This window comes from Pantherophis guttatus, chromosome 1 (assembly GCF_059756535.1).
Source record: "Pantherophis guttatus breed Tessera chromosome 1, ASM5975653v1, whole genome shotgun sequence".
Lineage (NCBI taxonomy): Eukaryota > Metazoa > Chordata > Lepidosauria > Squamata > Colubridae > Pantherophis > Pantherophis guttatus.
This window is the reverse complement of record NC_142063.1, coordinates 277,482,289-277,508,193: the sequence shown is the minus strand read 5'-3', so window position 1 is coordinate 277,508,193 and position 25,905 is coordinate 277,482,289. Positions and strand designations below refer to the sequence as shown.

General features: G+C 40.6%; 1 protein-coding gene across 4 annotated transcripts in view; it reads right to left on the bottom strand.

Annotated features, from left to right (window-relative positions):
* Positions 1-23,253, bottom strand: part of TBCE (tubulin folding cofactor E) — a 30,138-nt gene extending 6,885 nt beyond the window's left edge. For 2 of the 4 annotated variants that reach the window (XM_087882964.1, XM_060692366.2), the window contains exons 1-13: positions 22,526-23,253; positions 20,985-21,123; positions 13,246-13,330; positions 10,823-11,014; positions 10,123-10,211; positions 9,073-9,172; positions 8,155-8,257; positions 7,163-7,239; positions 4,144-4,239; positions 3,175-3,239; positions 3,028-3,092; positions 2,342-2,494; positions 1,532-1,685 (exon numbers count right to left, since the gene is read on the bottom strand). In XM_087882964.1, coding sequence (XP_087739090.1) covers positions 1,532-1,685; positions 2,342-2,494; positions 3,028-3,092; positions 3,175-3,239; positions 4,144-4,239; positions 7,163-7,239; positions 8,155-8,257; positions 9,073-9,172; positions 10,123-10,211; positions 10,823-11,014; positions 13,246-13,330; positions 20,985-21,084 — 1,279 coding nt within the window. In that variant the 5' untranslated portion in view covers positions 21,085-21,123; positions 22,526-23,253. Of the gene's footprint in view, positions 1-1,531; positions 1,686-2,341; positions 2,495-3,027; positions 3,093-3,174; positions 3,240-4,143; positions 4,240-7,162; positions 7,240-8,154; positions 8,258-9,072; positions 9,173-10,122; positions 10,212-10,822; positions 11,015-13,245; positions 13,331-20,984; positions 21,124-22,402 lie in introns of all 4 variants that reach the window. The other 2 variants (XM_087882963.1, XM_034428306.3) reach the window with 1 other exon arrangement.
* Positions 23,254-25,905: the final 2,652 nt, after the last annotated feature.

Sequence of the window (25,905 nt, the reverse complement as noted above, 5' to 3'; positions counted from 1 at the left end):
AAAACCTGAAATGGTTTGATGGTTCTAGCTTTCGGCCAAAATTAGATCTGGAGGGATGGCAGAGTGATTTTTACAGCATAAGTAGGGCAAGGCTAGTGCTCAGCTACCTTCTTCCTCCACATGGTCTTAACTTCTTTTCTCAGCCAGCACTGACGTTCCAGAACAGTATATCCACTGGGCAATCCAGCTTCGTAGTCCTATCAGCACCTTCTCATCTTTCTCTCCACTGCCATGATTACTTGTTTGCAATGGTGTCATCAAAGATAACTCTCATTCTTGGCTTTTGCCCAGTTTCACTCCCCTGAAATACTTTTGTCTACACGTTCAGACTCGGCATCAGCTATTCAAGACCAGCTGCTCAGCGTATGGAAAGATTCAGGCATGGAACATTTTGTACATTCTTAATTAAAACTAACCAGCAGTTCAGAATCCCTTCTTGAAACTTAATAGTACATTGACTGCATGTAAATCTCATAGAGACACTGTTTTTTTAGAACAACATTTAGTTTGTTTAAAAATATGTAGAAAATAGATGCCATCTGGATCAATGATCTTTTTTAAAAAAATGTTCAAACTGCCAGTAACAACATCTTCTGTTATCAATTCTGATAGGAGCTCTCACAGTTAGGATGCTGGGTTGGAAGTTAGCAAGACAACGTTCAAGACCCGAATGCTGCCGTGGGGTGAAATGAATTCTCATCCTTTGCTCCAGCTCCTGCCAGGGACATGAAAAGAGTCCCCAACTGAGCATCTCCTGGTCTATAGTGATGTCACCAGTTAATTCATTCAACCTGGAAGCATCTCGGTGCTTCTGACATGAGTGCAAAAAATCAATTCTGATGAGTGCCTATTACCATCTTTTAAATTTGGGGACTGGTATCTGCAGTCCTTTATGAAGGGAAATTCAAATCATCTATTCAATTCCTCTCATTCTTCTCTAAAGTTTTTTAATTATCATGATCTCTCCCATCAGATATAATTCATATTATTAAACTGAAACAAAAACTCATTTCTGGATACATTTACTTCTTGGCAAAATACTTTACTGTCGGAAGTGAGAATGTTAAGATTGAAGAGAACTCTCTGCCTGTCCTTCCTTTCAGAATGCGAATGTAAACTTAGAACTATGGCTGCCTTTGGAACTGAATTTTAGGGCAGATATCTAGAAGATCTGCAATCCAGGGGTCTCAAATGAAGTAAGTAAACATGGGAATGACAGCTACACAAGAGTCAATATTCACTACAGCATTCCACAACACATTGTAGTGGCTGATGTTCAAACTAAGAAAATTAAGATAGCAAGTAGCTTGGATGGAGCAGATTGGCTACTCCAAGAATTTTTAAGCTAGAGAAAGACAATAAGACCAGTGAGAACCACAACGAAGAGATTCACTCAACCAACATAGCAAGCATCCAAAATTTCCTTCTTCCTATTCATCTGTCAAAAAAAATAGAATTAAGGCAGGCAGACAGCTGGAAACTTAAACAGAAGATGCCAGAAGACAGAAACAAAACTTCCTGCTATACTTACGGTCACAGAGTAGTTGAAATCTTGGATGAGCAGCAAGGAATTCCTCACTTGGTTTATTTTTCTCTGGATCTTGATTACCACCAGCTTTTAGCCAATCAATTCCAAATTTTTTTCTATAGTCAAGTTCTGCTCCCCTCCTAATGTCAGGAAAGATCTGGGTCAAAACAAGAGTGTATTATATCAGAACAGCCAAATCCATGTATATAGTATCATTTCATATTTATCATCATATGTTTAAGGTTTCTTAAACTGTGGGCCAGAACTTCTTAAACAGTTGTGAGCAAATGGGAGAAGATGGCAATCTCTCCCTCTCTGTCCTCTCCAGGATCCAAGTATCAAGGCTTTTCTCTAAACTCTAAAGGTCCTTGTGTTCACAGAAATGGTATCTGCAGGAGCCCTATTCTAATCCTAAGGGCCATACAGTGATTCAAACAGGTTGAAGGATCCAAGCAGTTAGATCATCTTGAGTGGCATTCATATTGCCACTGCTGAAGGAGAGCCCTGGCCTTGGAAATATGAGATCTGGCAACAATTCATCTTTGGTGTGTCAGGCTGGCTTCTGCAAATATAGTGCAGTAGTGCAGACAATATGATCATTGTCAGATTGCACCCTATTCTATCTGACAGGAAACATCCTGTCAGAATGGGTCCAAGTTTTAATTCAGGAAGAGAAAGTCACACATTCATTTATTATTGTTGCGTATTCCTAATGCACCAACCAAGTTTTAGAATCCATGACTAGTCGCCAGCTTTCAAAAAACACTACTATATGTGCTTTCTTAATATTGCTAATGGAACACAAAAATATACCTGTGATTTGTTCAAAAACTTTAATTGGCCTATTTTGGCAATAATAAATTGTTTCAAAGTCTCTGCATTTTTCTCTGAATCCATCAAAGGATTATTCCGACAATCAAATGATTCAAGTTTTTGTAGCTTGTCAAGTTCATTGATAACAGACCACTGAAACACAGAGAATAAGAAAACACAGCAATTTTGAAACACCGAGTCTGAAACCAAAATACATTTTGCTACCGCTTACATAAAGTTAAGCCAAATCTCTTTAGTGCAATGATTTAGAGATATCAATCTTACCCACTTAATAAAATAATATAGTACTTAAGACATTATGATAAAATTATAAATTAAAAAATTAACTTCATGGTACAAATAAAAAAAACAAAATGTGTTAAATATTTTGATTATATTTAAAACTGCCATCTATTACAATTTCAGTCTGGCAATGCTTGTATTGGTCAGTAATTTCCCATTCACTTCAGTTGGCTTAGGGAATAGTAGTAAGTTACATGGTGGATATAGCAATGGTTATATCTTTGTATACTAATTGCCAGACAAATATAAAACCCAAATAGTCTGACATGAAATTATGCCACCTTACTGTGCATTTTTACAAATGACTGATATTTAAACAGTGAAAAGCTGTAGTAAGTGAAAATAATTGAATTCAGAACACAATCATGACACAGGCATCTTACTTTTGCTATTCTATTGTCTTTTAATACAAGATGAGTTAATGAAGGAAACATTCTAGTCTTGTAACCTGTAAAAGAGAAGAATAAATTGGTGAAATAATAGTGAAAAATTAAATTACAGGCATATATAACAGCATTTAATTTACGTACCAAATGCTGCATCAGGAAAGTGCATAGAATAAATTCCATTGTTTGAAAGTATTAAACTTTCTAACCTGAAATTTAGAAGACAAACCATTAAAATACAAGCCAATAATCTGGATTTCATATCCAATAAATTGTCGTAAATTTGAAATTAGAATTTTGTTATGTTAAGTCAAATTAGAATCAAGACACAGGTTGTAATTAAGATCCTTTATTGTAAGGGTATAATGAAATGAAGGGATGTGGTGGCTCAGTGGCTAAGATGCTGAGCTTGTCAATGAAAAGGTCAGCAGTTCAGCGGTTTGAATCCCTAGTGCCGCGTAACGGGATGAGCTCCCATTACTTGTTCCAGCTTCTGCCAACCTAACAGTTTGAAAGCACGTAAAAAATGCAAGTAGAAAAATAGGGACCATCTTTGGTGGGAAGGTAATAGCGTTCCGTGCACCATTGGTGTTTAGTCATGCCGGCCACATGACCACGGAGATGTCTTCGGACAGTGCTGGCTCTTCGGCTTTAAAATGGAGATGAGCACCGCCCCCTAGAGTCGGGAATGACTAGCACATATGTGCAAAGGGGAACCTTTACCTTTATAATGAAATAAAAAATAAATCAAATAAAATAGAATAAATGAAAAAAAATCATTTTTTTTTTTGAATAAATAAAAGCAGAAACTAAATTTAAGGTAAATATGTCATCATAGTCTGCAGGCACTGTATTTGAGGATTCCTAATAAGTATAGCCATGTAACAATTTTTGGAGCTCTGATGAAAATAGTTTGGCAGAAAACTAAAACACCAGCTGCACCACTATATAGGCTTGGTTCAATACAGAGGTACAGTATGTAACGTATCATAAGTAAGAGATTAGGAAAACAGCAGGGTCATATTCCGCTCTGAAGAAAAATGTATTTTGCTGGATAAAACCAAGAAAGTTACGTTGACGCTGAGATTAACAATAGTGCTGTACAACAGTTACCTGGGAAGATCTGCAATGAGATGAAGTTGATTTTCATCAGTTAACTGATTGTTAGAAAGATCTAGCCATTTCAGATTCTGGAGGACATCAATAGGTCTGCAAGGAAAACTCCTTATTTAAAACTTTATGATATTATAACTTTACAATAAAAAATTAGAAAATACAAATTCCATTCTTATTTTACCTGTTTGCTACCCTATATCATATAGAAATCATTTTCCACCTTGACTACTTTTTAATTTCAATTGTTTAGAAGAGCTGGGAAGACTTGGCTTTGCTGAGGGAGACTGAGTCCTCTTGCCATCTTTTCTCTTTCTCCTTTATTAATTTTATTGCAATTTCTTTGTCTGACTGTTGAGAGCTGTCCAGAATGACTGAGATTTAATAGCAATAATTTCGCATCTCCCAAACTTTGTATTGTTTTCTTGTTATTCTACACTGGAGTTTAATGATCACAGATCATAATATATCCAAGATTATCTCTGTTAAACCATATATAATTTGCCTCCTTGCAGCAAACACAACCAGCTTCAGCACAACCTGATTTAACACGAGCAGCTGCTTGGTGGTTGGACTGGCCTCCTGCAATACCGCCAATCAGCTGTTCCAGGGTGCGGGGATTGCTGCCGCTGATTGCCGCCACCTATCGCCGCCTCTGTGCACCCCATTTTTGGCCTCTGCATGCCCCATTTTCAGCCTCCCCCGTCCCATTTTTGACCTCTACTTGCCCCGTTTTCGACCTCCGCGTGCCCCATTTTTGGCCCGTTCCAGGTGGCAGGGATTACGGCCACCACTTATTACCACCAAATGGAGGCAGCAGCAATTCCCGCAGCCTGGAACGGGTCAAAAATGGGGCGCATGGAGGCCGAAAATGAGATGCACAGAGGCCAAAAATGGGGTGCGCAGTGGTGGTGGCAGCGATCCCTGCAGCCTGGAACAGCTGATCAGTGGTATTCCAGGAGGCCGATCCAACCGTCAATCAGCTGCTCGTGCTAAATCAAGGCTGTGCTGAAGCTGACCAGGCTGTTTGCTGTAAGGAGGCAAATTGCTGGGAGACAGAGGCCAGTGTGTGGGAACCAGCGAGTGAGCGGGGCTTCAGCAACATTCACTCTATAAGATAGACATTTCCACACACTTTGGGGTCTTATAGACCAAAAAATATGGTAATTCTTCTGAACTACAAAAGTTCCATACCAAAAATATATAGTCCCTGCTTAAATAACCTACATAGCTTTTACTGGAAGATTTTTTAATTGCCATACCAGCTTTGTTTCAGCCTAACATCTGATGAGATTACCTTCTTTGTATCCCATAATGGAAGTTTAGTTGAGAGAAAAAATAAGGCCTGCTGGTTGCTGTATCTCAGGAATTGTAAATTTAATCTGAAATAATGGTTTAGATAGTATGCATGTTTGCTTGTTTTATTTATCCCTTCTCTGTAATTGTTTCATGCAATTTTGAAAATGCATTGTGGTTGAGTACTCTAAATAATATATACTCTCTAAAGAAGTGGAATATAATTTTCATTTAAATAAATGCTTTTTCATCCATAAGTTTCAGTTATCTCAACAATTCTTTTTTTCTTTACTAATATAAACAGAGCATCAGGAGAAAATCAAATATAAAACCAAACAGTAATTACAAGTGAAAAAGACAACCTTAAAGGAAAGTGTTATACATTTTTTACTGTTTCTACTAATAAAACCTCACTGATGTATTTGAAGATAATTAAAGAACTTAAATGAATGTTTGACGTAAGTTGGCAAACGGGCTGTTTCTGGCCTCTGGAGGGCCTCCGGGGGGGGGGGGAGCTGTTTTCACCCTCCCCAGACTCTGAGTGAGGCTCTAGAGCCAGGTGAGAAAGAAAAACGGGCCTTACCCACCACCCCCGAGGCCCTCCGGAGGCAGGAAACAACCTGTTTCCCTACTTCTGGTGGCCCCAGAAGGCCCGAAAATCAGCTGGTTGGCGCGCACATGCACACCAGAGCTGAGCTCGCTTGCCCACTGATATGGCTATGCGTGCCACCTGTGGCCCGCATGCCATAGTTTCGCCGTCACGGATATGTACAATAGTTTTTACAGACTCTACTATACCTGGAAGAGCTGTTATCTCACAACCCACAGTTTAACAGCAAGGTGGACAGATAAAGCAGTGGACCTACCCTGAACTACACATTCCTTTTGTCACCATTTACTACCCCTACTCTACTCAAAGGCAATTTCCTGCTTCTGATCTTGGTTTGTGGCTTTTCTCAAATCAGGATGGAAGGTGGGGATATCATAATGAAAGGATATTGAATCTTGAATGTTATCAAACTACCCTTAATTTACATATTAATTAATGGATAGTCGTCATGTTTGTAATAATGTTTTAAACAGAGCAAATATTCTCTTACTGCAAGTTGTTTTTATATATAAAAACAGGTACACACACACACACACACACACGTAGGATTATATCTATACACATACAAGGAGTTTAATGCTTACAGTCACACCAATCAGTATGGTTCATAATTAGAAATTTCAGGCCATTCTGAAAATATGCAATATAGAGTCCTTGCTTACTAACTACTTGTTCAGCAATTCTTTGAAATTATGATGATGAAAAGGGAGATTTATGATGGGTCCTTAGGGCTGTGGGCATCGTAGCGTCCCTGTGGTCACGATTGCAATTTGGGCACTTGCCAATCAAAACACATTAATGAGTTGTAGTGACCTACAGTCAAATGATTGCCATTTGTGACCATCACAGCCGGCCTCTGACAAGCAACGCCAATGGGGAAGCAGTCAGAAAGTTGCAGATCGTAGTCATGTGATGTCATGCTTGATAACTGTCATTTAATGATTGCAGCTGGAACTGACAAACTGATGTTGTAAATTAGCCCGTTCATGTGAGCTTTCGCTTTATAACTGCATTACTTAACAACGGAGTTGCCAGTCCTAATTTGGCTGGTAAGTGGGAACTACCTGAATCATATCTGCAAACCAATGGCTGTATGAATATTTACTCTCATACCTTTTTAAAAGAGAAATGCTATTGGAAGCAAGGTACAGTTCTTCAAGAGCCGGCCACCCTGTAGCACATAAAAGAACCTAATGGGAAAACACCATTTAGTCCAAACAGCAAACTTCACTTGTCTTTGTAGGAAAAATCAAATAATACCAACTTTACAAACTTATTTCAATAATAGAGCTACCTTGAAATGTATTTCATGGTTAGGGGACCTACTTTCATTTTTTTAAAAAAACAAGAGTTTCATTCTTGGAAGGGATGTTGAGTTCAGCCATGGGGAGAGTCATCTTACTAGAGATAAATGCAAAGAACTTGGAATCAAACCCATTCATGTCATAACAGAAAAAGTTATGACATTTCATGGTATTCCCCATATTTTGAAATGGAAGCTTCAAGAGTTGGAAGGGAGGAAAATTGAATAGGAAACTTTACTGGGCACTTCATGAGCAAGATGGGAAATCTTTGAAGCCAGGTGTTCACCGATTAGAGTCACTGGCTTGAGATGGGCATCTACAGATATTAAATAAATAATTAAACTTTTAAAAAGCTCTGACTTAGAAAAGCTGGAAAACATTTCAACAGCTGAAAAAAAAATCATGTGCATAGCTGCATATCTGCTATCATGACATGCAAAGCTAGTAGAATTTTATTGGAAAAATCTACTGTTCTTTTGATTTTTCCAGGATGCAATTTAAGCAAAGTTTATGTAGCTTCAATACAATTGATAACAAAATTGATGAGGCAAAATATGGATATATTTTTTCCTCAGTTTTAATAAGTAATGTCCTACAGGAACTATAGGAAAAATAAATTGTGACGGTAGCCAGATTCCTTACCTGTTTTTTTAACTAAGAAAAAATTAATGTATAAACTTTTGCAAAGATTGCGTATTTTATAAGGATGTTGGCTTATATATCTTCGAGTGTTTTATTAGAATTATAAATGATATGATTAGGAACTAACCATAAACTTTCAAAAGATCTAAATTATATTACCTCAGTCCATGTCACTCCAGTCTGATTAAGTGCCAAAACCCTGAGTTTACAAAATGTTTGTGAAGCAGGTGGTAGAACAGATGGAAATTTCATTTTGTTTTCACTATTCCAAAATTGAAGAAAAAATAGCACATTAGAAAATAGAACAAATATAGCACATCAATCTTTCTGTTGCAATTTAAGACAAAGTTATATTAGGTCTTCTTTTACATTTCTGTTAATTTATCATTTTTGCTTTACGTTGGTCTCCCATATTTCATGTCAGAAACACCTGCAGAGTTAGACACTGAGATGTCAGAGATGTAATGTAACTTTCAAGTCATATCAAATCTATGGTATTAGTTTAAGGCGTAAGATCCTAAATCCAGAATCAAATTATAGGCAGAAGCCTTGTTTCTAAAATAAAGAAAAAGCCACACATTAGTGGTACACATATATTCAGAAAAGGAGTTCATCCTTTGCCATATAAGGATGGCATTTAAGGGAATTAAAGAAAAAAATAACAATTTGAGGAGGATACTAAAAACTAGCAGGGACCACAGTGTGAAGTGAGTATTGGTACCATTAACATAAACATTTAAAATGCTTCGACAATATTTAACACAAACAAAGGATTGGGTTTAGAGTTCTCTTTCACAAGTGAAAAGGCTCTTTCATTTTCCAGAGGGGCAGAAATCCAGTAGAGACTATCATTGGAAGAGTGGAAGAGGAAAATGCTATTTTTCCACGGTTCCCTTGTAGAACCTTGTACTGTTCAAGGAGACTCTAATCAAGGGAAAAGCTGGAGCAGCTTTTCTTTGGGCACAGTGGAAAAAGAGGAATCAGCAAAAAATGTCTTCCTCATTTAGTCTAAGAATTTTTTTTGCCAAAAACATAAATCTAAGCCCATCTACACATTATGAAATTATATGTGAATACCTGAGATTAAGTGTTTCTAACTTTTCAACTTGGCAGGCAATCGCTAATACTTCTTTCCAAGATGACAAAAGATTTCTTGATAAGTTTATCAGTCGAATATCTGAGCAAATATATTTAAGAAAATTTTTGCAAGATTGAGTTTAAGAAATATGACCTTGCACTATATGCTAGCTTAAGGACTCCATGACTCAAGAAATACTGAAGCTTAAGTAGGGAGAAGACAATACCTTATTGACCAGGGACCATATGGGGACAGGTCTCATGGCAAGCAGAGCTATGGGTTAGGCCATTTCATGCACATGGCAACACCAGGCATGCCTAATGTTCTTTCCATTTTTTCCTGAGAAGAGATTGATTTAAAACAGGGAGGAAAGACAATTTCCTATTGCACAGTTTATGTACAAAATGGCAAGGAAACTGCACTATCCATTTCTGGTCAGAAGAACTATATAAAGGACTCCAGGATATATCCATGAACTCAAGAGAATTTAGATTATACATTCATTCTAATATTCCCACAGAGAACTTGTACTTTTTGATATTATGGTTTTGTCATTTTTTTGTAATTTCAGCCATGAAAATCAGGATTATTTTTAATATGTTTATTTCAATTGAAATTAAGATTATTACTTTCCATTCATTTTTATATAGGGTTCCATTTGTATAATCTTTTTATATTAAACATTTTTCATCTTATTATTTTCGAATAGTTTAATTTTATTCCGCATTCCCAGAAATGTATTTTATTTAAAATCAGCTGTTTTAAAATTTGTGACTTTTACAATTTATTTGTGATGTATTTTCCCAAAACATCCTCATCTATTTTCTCACTAATGGAACATAATTTCCATATGCTGTTTAGGATACTGTTTCTGGTCATGGAAAATGCTACTATATTTCACAGTGTTTCTCAAAAGGCTTTAATTTTAGACTACTAATAATTTTGCCTAAGGACGTTATCTGTAGTTATAACCTTATCTAATTCTCTAAATCAACACTATGCTTCAGACCACATACTGTATAAGCAGTTTGACAATATAAAAAGGATACTAGGGCATGATTTTCTGATTTCTTCTTCTTGACCTGCAAGACTCACGGCACACTCATCTACTGAAATGTTACTTAAGATATTCAATTGCCTACAAAAAAGTGTCTCATTAGAAGAGCATTGTCCTTTTTTTTTGTCCTTAATAAGAGTGAAGTATCAGGGTATTTTTTTGACAGACAGAAAAGAAAGCTAGGCAAGGTGATACAAAGCACCGCAAAATGCTGTTGAGGTAGAAAATATTTAGGCAAAAAGAAAATGAAACCCAATGAAAAAGTTATATGCTTTCCCTCCAAGCTTCATTGCCTTACTTTACTTAAGATAAATATATTAATATTAAAAGATCAATTATTGAGTTTGTTCTAATCAAAGGCCTGCTGAAATGCTGCATACTGCCAAAGCAGCAGGAGCAATAGGAGCCCTTCTCAGATGAGTCTTTTATGCTACGTTCTGCAGCACTAAAGACACAGCATCACTATAACAAAGTATATTCTGAGAGAGAACATGCTACAATGCATATAACAAATAAACAGCTACAGGATAAATCTAAGAAATAATACAGTAAGATTGTAGAAAAGTTGCACAAGGGCAAGAATTGTAATAGGGAATGTGATATAAACATATGAATACATCAATAACATTCCAAGAGTACAGAAATGCATTCAACATTCTGATGCTGCTCATTTTCAGAGGAACTGTACTTGCTTTTGTTTTTCCTTAATGGAATCAAATCCAACTGTTTCTACAGTTTTCCTTCCAATTACTAATGACAGTCCTGTTTCACTCTCCGGATTGTGCTCATTTTCATTCAATCCATACTTCTCCTTAACAGCGGAAAGGAAATCTACTCCAAAATTTGCCTTGTTTGGGCGGATAAAGGATCCACCTGTAGGATGCCTGGAAGGAAAGTGACAACAGTTGTTTAAAAGCAGTTTTAAAACATCTTGTTCAAGAAACAGATGGCTCCAGATGACCTGTTCCTGAATAAAAAATGCATGTGTTTTAGTTGATGTTCCAGATATAGACCAAATCAGGGCTACTTTGTTTCCGATATACTCTTGAAATAGTTGGGAGGAATACAAATGTTTTTAAAGTTCTATTTTAGCTGCCATATTTGCATTTTCCAATCTGGGCCAGAGTGGTTAAACACAAAAACACTAGTACAATAAATTCATATTGCTTACAGTAGTATTGTTCTGTGAAATCATGAATTCTGAGTAAGCGCATACCAATAATCTTCTTCCTTGTAAAGGATCAGGCTGGGCAGTTTAATGGGAGGAAGAAAATGGTGAAGGTCAGCTAGTGTGGTGCAGGGCAGGGCAGATGAGTTGGAACTTCCCAACCATTTGGGACTTCGTGGGGGTTTGTGGCTTGGAGCCTCCCTGGCACTTGGAGCTTCTAGCACGGCAACTGCTTTGTTCTCTGTGTGGAGACTTCCTGGTTTTCAGCCCTCGGTTGGGGGAGCTGATTTCTTATCCCACTGTGTTTTATGTTTTCCCAAGAGTTTTGTGCTTCCTGGGTATGACACCTTTTCACTGCACTACTGGATCAGTCTGGGGTAGCTACAGCTTCTTTCCCTTTTCTCTAACTTGCACTTGGCCTGCACTAGGACTCCCAGGGACTCCCCCACCTGAGGCACTCCACTCTCTGCATAATGACCCACGTGACTACTTAACAACGATGTCTTAGAAAGCCATGATGCAACTGTAAAACTGAGTCATTATATGGTTAACCTTTTAATGACATCAAAGACTTATGACCAAAATTCTGGACTCAGTTGTGGTTGTAAGTTGAGGACTACCTGTATCACCTTTTGAAATGTGCAAACCAGCTAGCACTAGCCAAGAAGGGTAAGAACATTGTCCTTGAAGTGTGTAATGTGGCTGTAAACATCTTTGGCTTTAAGCTTCACAATTTTGCAGCCTACCCTGCTTTTTTTTTTATTTGATCATCTTCTCATGAATCTACAAATTTAACTACCTTTCCATCCTTTCCTCACACTACAGAAGTGAATGGGCAGTTTCTGTTGTGGTTTCATATACAGATTGCCAAATTTGCTCCTCCTTTTTCTGAATATACTGCATTGCTAAATCATTAATACTGAACTCACAGCCAATAACAATGTAAGTCATACTTGAAGAAAGCCTATCTAGCATGCATATTTTCTCTTAAGGCTCACCACAGTCTCCTCGCATTTCAGAACATTAAACTCAGGGGTCATTTTAACTAGCAAGATTACCAATATAAAAAAGACATGCACAGAATGGTAACTCAAAATTTTTGCTGTTCTCCATATATACACAAATAACGAGGAACACTTCATAAATATTGATTTGAGATTACAAATATTTTTTGTGAATAGGAGAATTTGTAAATATGTACTTATTTGTATAATTAATCTGCTGCTTAGTAGTAGTATGTGTTTGGGTATTCTGTGCATGTGCTTGGGTGATATTCAGCATTATTTTATAAAATAATTTTCAAAACTCTAAAAGCCCCATAATCAAAAAGCAAAAAGCAAAATTAAGCTTGAAATATTTGGCACGGGGGGGGGCAATCAAAAACAAATTACAGATACTTTACTTAAATACATTGTTTGATCCCCAATAATTCAAATAAATCAGGCAGTTGATTGATATTTTCTCCAGCGAGCTGCTTGGAAAATCCAAGAGCGTGGGTAGTTTCCAGTCAGTTAGGCAAATACTGAGTGAATATGTTTTTAAATTATTGTTGACTCCACCTCCAGTGACTGGCTGGGCTCAGTTCCTTTCACTCAGTCAGGCTATAGAGACTGTTATTCCATTTCTCTGAGGAATTTTTCCTTCAAACTTTACTTCCCCCCCCACCTTTCTACAATCTATTAAGAGTCAAAGGAAAATATTAATTTTATTGCCTGATTCATTTATAATTTGCACATGCTATTTATTTGTTGAAAAGGGAAATTAGAATAGAATAGAATAGAACAGAATTCTTTATTGGCCAAGTGTGATTGGACACACAAGGAATTTGACTTGGTGCATATGCTCTCAGTGTACATAAAAGATACATTCGTCAAGAATCATAAGTTCATAAGAATCATAATTAATCATAAATCAATTAATCTTAATTGCGTTTCAGAATTAACTCACCGGCATTTGAAATACTGTATTCCTTCGTGGCTACCATTATGTTTTCCTCTTTCATGGTTGTCCCATTCAACTCCAAGCCAAATTCCTAATATTATAAAAATCAATGATTTATAATGCAACTTTCAAAATGGTTCAGCAATAAAACTATTTAAAGTCTTAATAGCTACTCAGGTGATCTGATCTGTTCTCTCTGTGCTCAAAATTGCCTAGTCTTGCCTCTTCCTTATGAAATTACTTTTATATTGACAGAAGGGCTATTTCTAATTTTTAAAAAGCTACACTATCACAAATGTATAAAACGTATCATAACATTCACAATGGAAAAAGAATATTCCAGATTTGGAAAAAGAATATTCTAGAGCAAGTGCTTCAGAGATAGTTCTTGTATTGCAGCAGGGTTTGTCTGAAGCTCTGTATCAAGGACTTCAATCCCGAATTAGTAATTCAACTGCACACTTAACAGAAGAACTGAATTTCCTAATAGTACATAAAATTTAACAAAGTTTCAGCATGTTTAGGTTGTAACAATAAGGCCTATGAATTACCGTATTTTTTGGAGTATAAAACACACCTTTTTCCCCCCTAAAAGGGGGTGAAAATTTAGGTGCGTCTTATACACCAAATGTAGCCCCGCCCACCCACTGGCCCCCACCCTTTGGCCTCTGCCTCGCAGCAGTTATCTCCTTGCAAGCAAACAGCAAGAAAAAATAGCTCCTTTCAGCTTCAGCACAGGCTAATTAGCACAAGTTGATTGGATCAGCCTCCCGACTCTCAGCTGATTTGCTCTCAGCTGTTTTGGGCAGGGCTCTGCTGATCGCTGCAAAGAGGTAAATTGCTAGAACAGATTTTTTTTTCCTTGTGCTAATCAAGCTATGCTGAAAACAAAAATGAAAGTAAAGTAGGCTGTTTGCTGTAAGGAGGCAAAATTAGGCAGAGGGAGATTTCTTTTTCTTCTTTTCCTCACCAAAAAAGGTAGATGCGTCTTATACTCTGGTGCGTCTTATACTCCAAAAAAGATGGTAATATATTCATTTTAAAGAGATACCAATTTCTTTTTGACACTTGAATTGCCAAAATATGAGAGAGAGTGGGAGAGAGAGAGAGAGAGGTCTTCCTTCTGAGTAATCTGTACTGAAAATATCTCTAACATTTATTTTACTTCAGATTACTTTATTATCTGCTGTCATATTGCTGCATTTCTATAGTATTTATCAAATTGAAATACACTTCCAGATTCATTGAGGACTTCTTTTCATTAAAAACATGATATGAAGACTCAAAGCTGTTTTTCAAAGTGTTAACAGGTTGCGTGATTCATAATTCTGGCATCTACTTTGAAGAGCACAAGGATAAGCCATTTTAAAAGAACAGTTTATGGCGAAGGCTCTATTTTTGAGCTATTAATTCAAATATACCAACCTGTAAGCAAACAAAAGAAGTATTTACACTAACACATCTATATCTGAATTCAAAGTAGGAAAAAGTTGGAAAGGAAACCGCTGGCAGTCAAACATGTCAAAAGAAGACTGATTTAGTTTATGCAGCTTCTAGTTAAGATGGTAGACGGAGCAGAAGCATCAGAACTTCTATCCTTGTGATTTTATGCTAGCTTTGTTTTCTGTTTGCTGTGTGCATGTGGGATGTTGGATTGATACTCAAGGAGGCAGGGAGGTTAGACTGCTGGATTAGACTACCTGGCCCAATCTAGATTTTCTCAGTGGGAGAACTGGGAGAGGTCAGAAGTACCTGCTGTCTTGAAACACTAACCATGCCTGCCATGCCAACTACATTTGCCATGCTTGGGAACTGGGTGACTTTTCAAAATTAGGCCGTGGCATTTCTCACATTCTCAGACTGGCCTGACTATTCCTGAGGCATCCACTACTGCAGGGATGTATTTGGGCTGGACAACCACTCAGGCTATTTCCCAGAGGAGGAAAATGTCTATTATGCAGCCCGGTGGCGGGATTTTTTGGACTGCCTGGCTGCTTCTATGGAGTATAGTGGTGTTGAAGGGCCCCAGGATTGGGGGAGAGTTAATAGAAAAATGTTTAACAGCTGGACTTGGAGTTTCCCACTGTTGTCTGAGTAACTCTCCCTTTCTCTCTTTCCTATGAATCAGAAGTGGATCTGGTGGTAGTGAATGGGAGGAAAACCTCTCACAGCTAATGGAAGCAGAAGGGGAGGGGTGTCCTTGGATACTAGTGGGTATGAGATTGTTGATTCCTTCCTCTTGGTGAGAGTCGGAGGAAGATTTGATAAAGGTGAAGGAGGAAGTGAGCTCCTGTCCTCTGGTGGAAGTAGCAAGGGAAGGTGTCTTGCATAAAGTAAGTGTGTGTGTGTGTGTGTGTGCGCGATGTGTGCACTGTGAGCTTGTGGAGGAGTGACTACTGGGTACTCTGCACTGAGACCTGGTGAAGTTAAGTGCCTCGGGGTGCCTGGCTTTGCCTCCCAAGGATACTTGGCAAGGACAGTAGGTGGGTTCCCAGGTCTGGGATCTAAAGGGCTTGGATAAGGGGATGGAGTTACTATTTGGGGGATGGAGGCAGACCAAAGTACTATAGTGGTGATGGGCATGGAGAGATAAGGTGGGAGACATTGAGGGGGTCACTTTCAGAAACCATGGATCCATTGTTTTGTTAACAGCTCCAAGTTCCATCTTCTTAATCTCAGCCCCAATGCCCTGTCAATGGACCTTCAATGACCTTACTCTCTGGTTGCTACTGCTAAATGCTGTGTCAGTTTATAATAAGCCCACTTGTCCTTGATTTGACTGTGGATTAGATGGCACTATTACCAAGACCTAGCTGGGTCCAGAAGAGGGAGTTTCCCTTCCTGAAATTTGTCACTCACACTTGAGTGACATCAACCAAGCCTCTACAGCAGGGACAGGGTTGTGTGATGATTGTCACCAGGGAATCTCTTACAGTTTTCAGGGACATTGTTCCACTCATCCCCACTTGTAGAATCCTGATCATTAAGTTGGGCTCTAGGGATCATCTGGGAATGCTGCTGTTGTACTAATCTCCTGCTGCATGGCAACCTCCCTGCTTGAGTTCCTTGACTCTGTTTCTGGGTTGGCAGTGGATTTCCCCAGATTTATGCTTCGGGGTGACTTTAATCTTCCTTCTATAGGAATACACTGAGATGGCTTTGGCTTCCAAAACAGCGATGGCCTATCCCAGGTCATCCAGAACCTGACTCGGGATAGTGGTCACTCTCTGGATTTGGTGTTCCTGTTGAAGCAGGGGCAACGTGATCTGAAATTGGGAGGTCTCTCCTTTATCACGGCTGGATCATGCCCTGATTTCTAAGTGATTCGCTAGCACAATCAGGTACCACAGGGAGGTTGGACCGTTAGATTAGTCCAGTCCTAGAGATTATTGGATCCAGAACAGTTTCAGAACAAATTGGAGGTTATCCCTATTGGTCTGCTACATGGACCATTTGAAGTCTTGGCTGCCAATTAGAATAAGGGAACGGCTGAGGCCTTGGATTGGATCCCGCCTATGTGATCTCTGCCCAGTGTGGGATCCCAACGCTCCCTGTGGTTTACAGATGGGTGAGAGAAATGAAAAGAGAGATGACTAGAGTATTACGGGTGCTCAATAAAGGATGAACTCAAGTGAACATTGGTTAGAGTCTATGTTGTGGTGGTAAGAATGATGAAGCACCAGTATTTCTCTGCCGTTATTGCATCTGGAGATTGCAAACCTGCAGCTTTGTTTTGGCTGGCATGGACCCTCCTGGACAAGAGAGCTTAGAAAATCTCTTACAGGGGCAGGCACAGGAACTTGCATAGTACCTGTCAGATAAAGTTGCTTAAATTTGTACCCAATAGAATACTGGCCTTGTCACAGGTCTAGAGGAGATTCCTAGGGAGGAGTCTTGCCTGGTTATTTGGGAATGGTTCAGACTTGTGGGACTTGAGGAAATGGATAGAATCATCAGGACTATGAGCTCAACTACCTGTTCTTTAGATCCAGGTTCCTCCTGGCTTGTCACAGTGGCCCGGGGAGTGTTTTGTGTGAATGGGTTCTGACAGTAGTTAATTTTTCTTTGTTCCATTATCTCTTAAAGAGGTTGTGGCTTGTCCCCCACCGCCAAAAGACATTGCAGAATCCTATTATACTAGACACTTTTTGTCCAGTATTCTCACCTCCCCTTCTTGGTGAAGTTGTTAGGGAAGGTGGTCATGCAACAGATTTAGAGGACCTTGGAGGAAGCAGATTATCTTGATCCTTTTCAATCAGGAGTCAGACCTGGGCATGGGACAGAAATGGCATCGGTCGCATGTTTAGATGACCTCTGGCCTGGGAAGGATGGGTTATAAGCATCAAGGAGATGTTCTGCCTTCGACCTCTACTATGTGGGGTGCTACAGGGTTTCGTGCTTTCTCTACTCTTAACATCTACAAGAAGTTGCTGGGAGATCTTATCTGTCGCCCATATAACCCGATTATATATCTCCATCCCTGGTGAGTTATGCAATGCTGTGAATATCTTATCCTGGCATCTGGAAGCAGTGAGGGTCTGGGTGGGCAACAAGAGGCTTTAGCTGAACCCTGGCAAGATGAATAGATTTGTATTTTGGGGTCCACTGATTCCAAGACTATACTATCTTTGGATGGAGTCACACTACTCCAGACAGACCCAGTGCACAATCTGAGAGCCCTTCTAAAGTCATAACTCCTGCTTGATGAACAGGTGGAAATTAAAACTATGAGGGTCTTTGCACAGCTTTGTCTTATGCACCAGTTATACCTGTTCCTGGATGGACAGGTCCTGCTTACAGCCACTCATGCCCTGATCACCTTCAGACTGGACGATTGCAATGTGCTCCACATGAGGATGCCCTTGAAGAGTATCCGGAAGGTTCAGCTAGTATAGAACACAGTAGTGCGGGCAGTTATGTGTGCTCCTAGAACAGTGCACGCTATACCTCTGCTCCATGAGCTGCATTGGTTGCCAGTATGCATGCGAGTTCAATTCAAGCTGCTGGTTTTAACCTTTAAAGACCTTCATGCATAAGAGAGGACTATCTGAGGGACTACCTCTTCCCACTTATGTAAGTCAACCTCTGGCACAGTAGTCATGCTGAGGGCTTCATTGACTAGAGAGCTATATTTGGTGGGTCACAAGAGACATGTCTTCCCTCCCATGACTTCTGTCTTATCAAACCTCCCCCCCCTCCATTTAGATCAGCTCCAACTCTTTTGATATTCTGAAGAGCCCTCAAGACCTGCCTATGTTATTAGGCCTATATTTCCCAGGGAGAAAGTCTTGCTTAGATAGCTCCATTGTTAAAGTGGCTATTTTTATCCTCCCTTAGCGTTTATTTTTGGCTTTTGCGATGTGTACTAAAATGAATTTTAATATATCTATTTTTAACATTTGTTGTTTTCATCTGATTGTTGTGCGTTGCCCAAAGGTGCTGTTGGTGAGACGGGCGATTATATAAATTTGATTACTAAATAATAAATCCTAAAAAGAATTCAAAGTAACTATTTTATTAGTAGCCCTCAAACTACGGAACATGCTGTCTCTACACATTCACCTGGCTTTACATGTCCCTGCATTCTGGGAGAGTCCTAAAACCACATTATCTTATTTATTTATTTATTTATTGAATTTCTATACCGCCCTTCTCCCGAAGGACTCAGGGCGGTGAACAGATTAAGATTTCATATACATATAATTTTTTTTTTTTTTTTTATAAACAGTATATAATAAATTGAGTCAACTTGGTGTATCTGCTAAGACCTTGGTATAGAATTTAGATGTTTATGCTAGCCCTGCTTGTTGAAACAGAAAGGTCTTCAGGGCACATTGGAAAGTGCGAAGATCTGGGATTATTTGTATTCCAGGGGGTATTTTGTTCCAAAGAGTAAGTGCCCCCACAGAGAAGGCTCTTTCCCTTGGAACTACTAGACAACATTGTTTTAATGATGGTACTATGAGTAGGCCTACTCTGTGAGAGCGTATTGGTTGGTGGGAGGTTATCGGTTGCAGCAGGTGGTCTCGTAAGTACTCAGGTCCTAAGCCATGGAGCACTTTAAAGGTAAGAACCAACACCTTGAAGCGTACTCGGAAGGCCACCGGAAGCCAGTGTAGCTCGCGTAGAAGAGTGTTACATGTGAGCGCCATGTTGCTCCCATAATTACTTGCGCGGCCGCATTCTGGACCAGTTGGAGCTTCCGGGTGCACTTCAAGGGGAGCCCCATGTAGAGAGCATTGCAGTAGTCAAGTTGGGAAATGACGAGGGCTTGAGTGACTGTGTGTAATGAGTCCCGGTCTAGAAAGGGACGCAATTGGCGAATCAGGCGAACCTGATAGAAAGCTCCTCTGGCCATGGCTGTTATATGATCTTCTAAAGACAGTCGTGCATCCAGGAGGATGCCTAAATTGCGAGCTTTCTCTGCGGGGGTCAATGACTCGTCCCCAATAGTTAGTGATGGGACTAACTGGCTGTACCGGGACGCCGGCAGTCACAGCCACTCAGTCTTGGAAGGGTTGTCGAAGCCTGTTTCTCCCCATCCAGACCTGTATGGCCTCAAGGCACCGGGACATCACTTCAAGGGCATCATTGGGGTGGCTTGTGGTGGAGATGTACAGCTGAGTGTCATCAGCGTACAGATGACATCGCACCCCAAAACCACGGATGATCTCCCCCAACGGCTTCACATAAAAGTTGAACAGGAGAGGCGAGAGGACCGACCACTGTGGCACCTCGCAAGTAAGAGGCCTCGAGGTCGATCTCTGTACACCTGTCAACACTGACTGCGACCTGTCGGAGAGGTAGGACGAGAACCACCATAATACGGTGCCTCCCACTTCCAGCCCCTCCAACTGGTGCAGCATGATACCATGATCAATGGTATCAAAAGCTGCTGAGAGATCTAATAGGACCAGGACAGAGGAACATCCCTTATCCCGAGCCCTCCAGAGATCATCAACCAATGCGACCAATGCTGTTTCTGTGCTGTATCCAGGCCTGAAGCCAGACTGGAACGAGTCTAGATAGACAGCTTCATCCAGATACTGTGGGAGCTGTTGTGCCACCACACTTTCGACAATCTTCGCTAAAAAGCGAAGGTTGGAGACTGGACGGTAATTTGCTAAAACAGCCTGATCCAGAGAGGGCTTCTTAAGGAGGGGTCTCACCACCGCCTCTTTCAAGGCGGGAGGTAAGAATCCCTCGCTCAGAGAAGTGTTAATAATTCTCTGGAGCCAGCTATGTGTAACTTCCCGGGTAGCCAGCACTAGCCAGGAAGGGCACGAGTCCAATAAATATGTGGTTGCATTCAGCTTCCCAGTAACCTGTCCACGTCCTCAGGAGTCACAGTATCAAACTCATCCCAAATAACGTACTCAAGATCTGCCCTCGTCATTTCATCCGAATTAACCCAGTTAGAGTCCAAACCTTCCCGAATCTGAGCGATTTTATCGTGCAGATATTGTGCAAAATCCTCAGCTCGTCCTTGCAGAGGGTCTTCCTGGGCTCTCAGCTAGAGTAGCTTTCAACAAGCTTTTGGCTACTAATGTGATTGTTAATGAACATCAATATGATTTTAAAAAATTGATTATATTATGTCTTGTGGAATTTGATTATTAGTGTCATTTTCTCCTTGTGGCTCAGAGTCTTGAAGCAACTGATAAATATTACAAAACAAATAAACAGTAAATGATGTCACCCTTTTATTTTACAAAATACATACAATATAAAAATATTTTTTCTACCTGTTGTAGGAGGAACTTTACCAACATAAAGTACTGTTCCATATTCTCCATTACAGAGAATTCTTCGACCAACTGCATCAGAAGGAATGGTATCACTCATCAAGAAAAAGAGATGAGTTCAGGATATTTCTTTAAGGATCTAGGGAAAGAATTAACAATACTTTTGATATGTCATTCATGAAATTAATCACATACAGTACATAATATCTAGGTTCAGACTGAGCAAAACACCTAGTGACTATATAAATCACTAGCCATGCAGTTTTAGGGCATCAATATAAAAATGGAGTGATATTACATTATTCTGGGATGTTATGGTTTTCCATTTAAAAGATCTGTTTCTTTTCTAAACCGAAGAAAGGTCATCAATGTACTGCCACCTAGTGAGACAATAGTACATATACCGGTACTTTACACCATCTACCTTAAGGAATTAAACTGAAGGTGGCTAAAGAGCATATTAAAAATATGATCAAATAATCGTACAGTTATCAAATAATCGTACAGTAATTTACAATGCAGTAATTTTTTGAAACTGTGTAGTAATGCCTCTATCAATATTTGCATCTTTATTGGATACTTATTCAACCCAGGCAGTTTACTGTCCCTATAATAAGGACCAAGATGAGTTTGCTAAAATTAAGCTAAAATGCAATTTTACTATGAATAACACCACAGCAAGACTGGCACTGATTTTGCTGAAGGTTTACTCCCCCAATGTCTTGAACTGCAAGAAATTTGTCAAATACAGTATTAGCACTTCTGATGCCAAGAGCCAAAAAGAAGGATTTTGTGGGTGTGCAATGCCAAAAATAACTTGTCTAAGGCTAATTTTTCTCCCCTCCGAACGACTACTTCAATTTTGAATCTTGCATTCTGTGGAAAAAAGAAATTATCTGAAGTTTTTCATACATAGAGAACTAAAAGTCTATGTTGTTTGAGTGCCTGTTTTCCATGAAAATCACACATCCCGTTTCTAGAAATCCGAACACTTTTAAGGAGGGAAAAAACCCAAGCTTCCCATCCGATTGAAGGCGAATATAGGTGTCCCAGGATAACGTTGCAGGATCCAATCTGAGTCAGTTACCGGGACCAGAGAGGTTTTCTCTTCCAGGCTTTCGGAGTCGTGCTGGAGACCATTTTCAGGGAATTTCTCTCTCGCAGAGCAGGTGCTGTTCTCTGTGTTGTACTTAAATACACTTAAACGAAATGGGCTCCAGCACGACTCCGAAAGATCGCAAGACAAAACCTCCGATCCCGGTGACCGACCCAGATTGGATCTTGCATCCCATCCGAGTTTACGGCCACCGGGAGAAAGAGCTCAGCTGCACACCGCTGACAGCGCCAAACTTCCAGAGCTCGTAGGCACGTCGGGCTGTAAGGCAACAGAGTGGGGAGCAGGAGACTACGGGACTCACAGCAACAAGGCGAAGGCTGAAGGGCGGCACGGAAAAGACCCGCCGCTCGACTAGAAGAGCCCCTGGAAGCGAACGGAGAAAACAAGTAGAGCGAGATTCAGCGGCGCGGCGGCTTCAACCTACCGCGGCCTCCTCGGCTTCCTCACCGGCCTCAGCCACTCCTCAGCCCGCCTCACTCTAGTAGCGAGAAGCGCAAACCCCTCCCCTCCCGCCTAGATCGCTCCTCCGCCTGATGGAGGGAAAATGCGCCACCGGGGCCTGTTGGCGCAGGCGCGAGCTCCTCCCCTCCTCCTCCCGTTTCGAGAAAGCCCTCTTCGTTTCTCTCTCTCTCTCTCTCTCCCCCTCCATTTTCTCATTCTCCTCTTCGTCCTCGCGAGGCATCTCGGGAGCTGTAGTAGCGGCGAAGCAAAATTCCCTCATAGACTGCGGCAAATGGGCGGGACAAAACCATGCTACCCAGAAGGCGCTACGAAGCCGAGTCTCTGTTTCCATAGAACTGGAGTGGGAATTACATCAGCGTTTCTGAGGCAGCGGCTAATGGCGATGGCGTGTGGGCGGGCCGCTCGGGTGACGCGCCAATGCGAAGCGGGCAAGGCGGTCAGAGGGCGGGCGTCGATGCGTCAATCAGGCATCGGATCGGGGGAGGGGACGGAACAGCTTGGAGCTGAGCCGCTGCTGTCGCCGTCGCCACCGGGGTTCGGACGGGAGGGAGAAGCGTCCTCTTGGCGAGCCCTCCCTGCCCCAGAGCCAGGCCGGCGATCGCTGGAGGGACGGAGGCGGGAGCGGGGGCCGGGCGATTGGGCCCGGCGTCGAGAGGAGGCTCCGTCCTCCTCGCTCCCCCCCCTCCCGCGGCAGGTTTGGGGGGACCAGCGAGCGGGCGACAGCCGTGGAACAAAAGGTAACGTTGCCCCGGGGAAGAGGCTGCGGGCCCCGGCCCTGGGCGTTTCGCCGAGCTCCCCGGGGAAGGCCGAAGCCCTTCGGCGGGGGGATCGGAGGAGAAGCGAACGAGCGACTCGCTTTCGGGATGGTTGTTTTTCTGCTGGTTGAGGCGGCGGCGGCGGCTGCGCTGGTCGCTTCAGCTTGCCGGGAAGCGGGACCTCGGAGTCTGGGAGGAGGAAGCGGGGAGTCCCGCGGCCGGCTTGGGAGGGAGGCGCTCCCCATCGCCGCCCCCGAGCGTCGCTTCTCTCGGCTGGAGCCCGGAGCTGCGGCTGTTGCTGAAACTCCGACCGCGGAGTCAGCCCGGGGGGGGGGAGGGGAGCGAATCTGTGGGGAGAGCGAAGAGGGGCCAGTTTGCAGGGATGGAAAGAGCTGAAAACCCATCTCTGCTGCGACGGCTAATAGGATTCCTTTTGGGCTTTATTTTGTTGATGTGACCGTACTATTAGGTTTCGCCTGTACGCAAATGAATATTCTGTACGTGCCGAACGATTCAGAACTGACTTGAAATATATGCAGTATTTCTGACAGATTCCTAGGATGACTGCATAAGATGTATGCAAGAATTTATTATGTCCAAAAATGTATTTATATTTAGTCAAAATCATTTTGGTAAACTCTTTTATATTTGACTTACAACCATTCATTTAGTGACCATTTGAAGTTACAACAGCACTGGAAAAGTGATTTATGACTGTTTCACACCACTGTTGCAAACTCTCTGTGATCAAGTGATTAAAATTCAGGTGCTTGGCAACTGGTTCACATTATGCAGTGGCCTGGGGGTCATGTAATCCATCTTTTGCTGCCTTCTGACAAGCAAAGTCAATGGGGAAGCCAGATTCACTTAACAACCATGTTACTAACTTAACAACTGCAGCAACAGAAATTTTGGGCTCAATGTGGTTGTAAGTCAAGAACTAAACTGCTGTACCGTAGCAGTTTACTAAGACTTTAGGATCTAATTTCAAAATGATTACAATTTCAAGTAATTTCAAGATGAGAAAATAATTATCAAGACCAGAATGTTATGCAATGTATTGAACAAAAACAACTAATAGAAGTTTTAAATAATAAGGTACTTTATGGGGAAATTCTTGTGTCCATAAAACAAGCTTTTGCATTTCTGTCCAGAAAAGTGTTCATTTGGCTAACAATTAAAATCAGCATGACCTTAACAGAAAGGGCTTTTCTAGATAGATTTTATTATCCTGGGGGACATATTCCAAAACATAAAAACTTTTAAAAGCTGATAAATATTGAACACTTGAAAGCTGTAACTTTTATATATAATAGTTACCAATTTATGATTTTCACAGTATGTGTTACTTCACCCACCAAATATTTTGAGAATGTACAATTTGTAAAATCATCATGCTCTTAAGATCATTTCCAACAAATGTTACAGCTTACATTTAAATATTCTGGATGCTTTCCAATGACATGCTGCACTGATTATTATATTTAATGTGCTTACTGCTTAATAAAATGTTGAGAAGATCTTTCTTTTAAAAAATCTAGAATCAGTAAATGATACATAAAGCCATAAAATTAAGAGAGTTGGAAGGGACTTTATAGGTCATCTAACCCCCCCCCCCTCCCTCAAGCAAAAGACCCTACACCATTTCTGACAAATGGCAGTCCTTCAGAGCAAATTTGGGAGGCATTCAGTGAGGAATTATTTTAAGTTAGGTACTGGCAAACCACCAAACTCAATGCAATTAATAAAGGGGACAAACAAAACTTGATACCTGCCCTACTGCAGATCTCAGCTGGCTTAATTAGGACCAACACTTTTGCACTTGAAGTGTTTTTTACTTTTTCTGTTAATTGAAAAAGGAGGACATCTATTTATGGAAATAACACATGTCTTTATGAGTTAAGTTACTCCTCAGCTCATGAAATACTGTTTCTTCTTTCCACAGTATAGTAGACGAGAATTTCAAGAAACCAGTCACTCTTGAGCTTATCTTTGACTCTCTCTCTCAGGAATATTGGCCAGCTATATTTCTGGAATTGAGTTATGAAGATTGATGAGCTGAAAAGGAGCAACATTCCATTAAATGTAGGAACTATCTTTAGGGATAGAGACCATTTGAATTTTAGGATTCCAGTAATGGATGTTTAGCTATTTGATCTTGGTATCGGTTTAGGAATGTCACAGAATGGTAAGGACAATGGGCATTTTTTCCAGCCAGGAATCACTTCATTATTGTCAATATTTGGGTAGGAAGGATGGTTTTGTTTGAAATTTTCCCAAGCTTTTTGGTAAATAACATTTTATTTGGTAATAAATTACTAAACTACTGCAATTCTGCAATGTTATTGAAGAGGAAGGATAGTTCTAAGTTGCCCACATCAACATTTCTACCTAAGGAGGAGAGAGGGAGAGAGGTATAAAATTATTCAATTTTCACCCTGAAATAGATGCTAATTACGAAGGCTCTGCAATGCTTTGAATTTCCAAAAGGTCCTTTGGGTGTGAACATACATCTGTCTGTGGCTACATCTTTTCCCAGGATCATATAGTAAAAGCATGATATTGGGAGGCAATGCATCTATTTTAA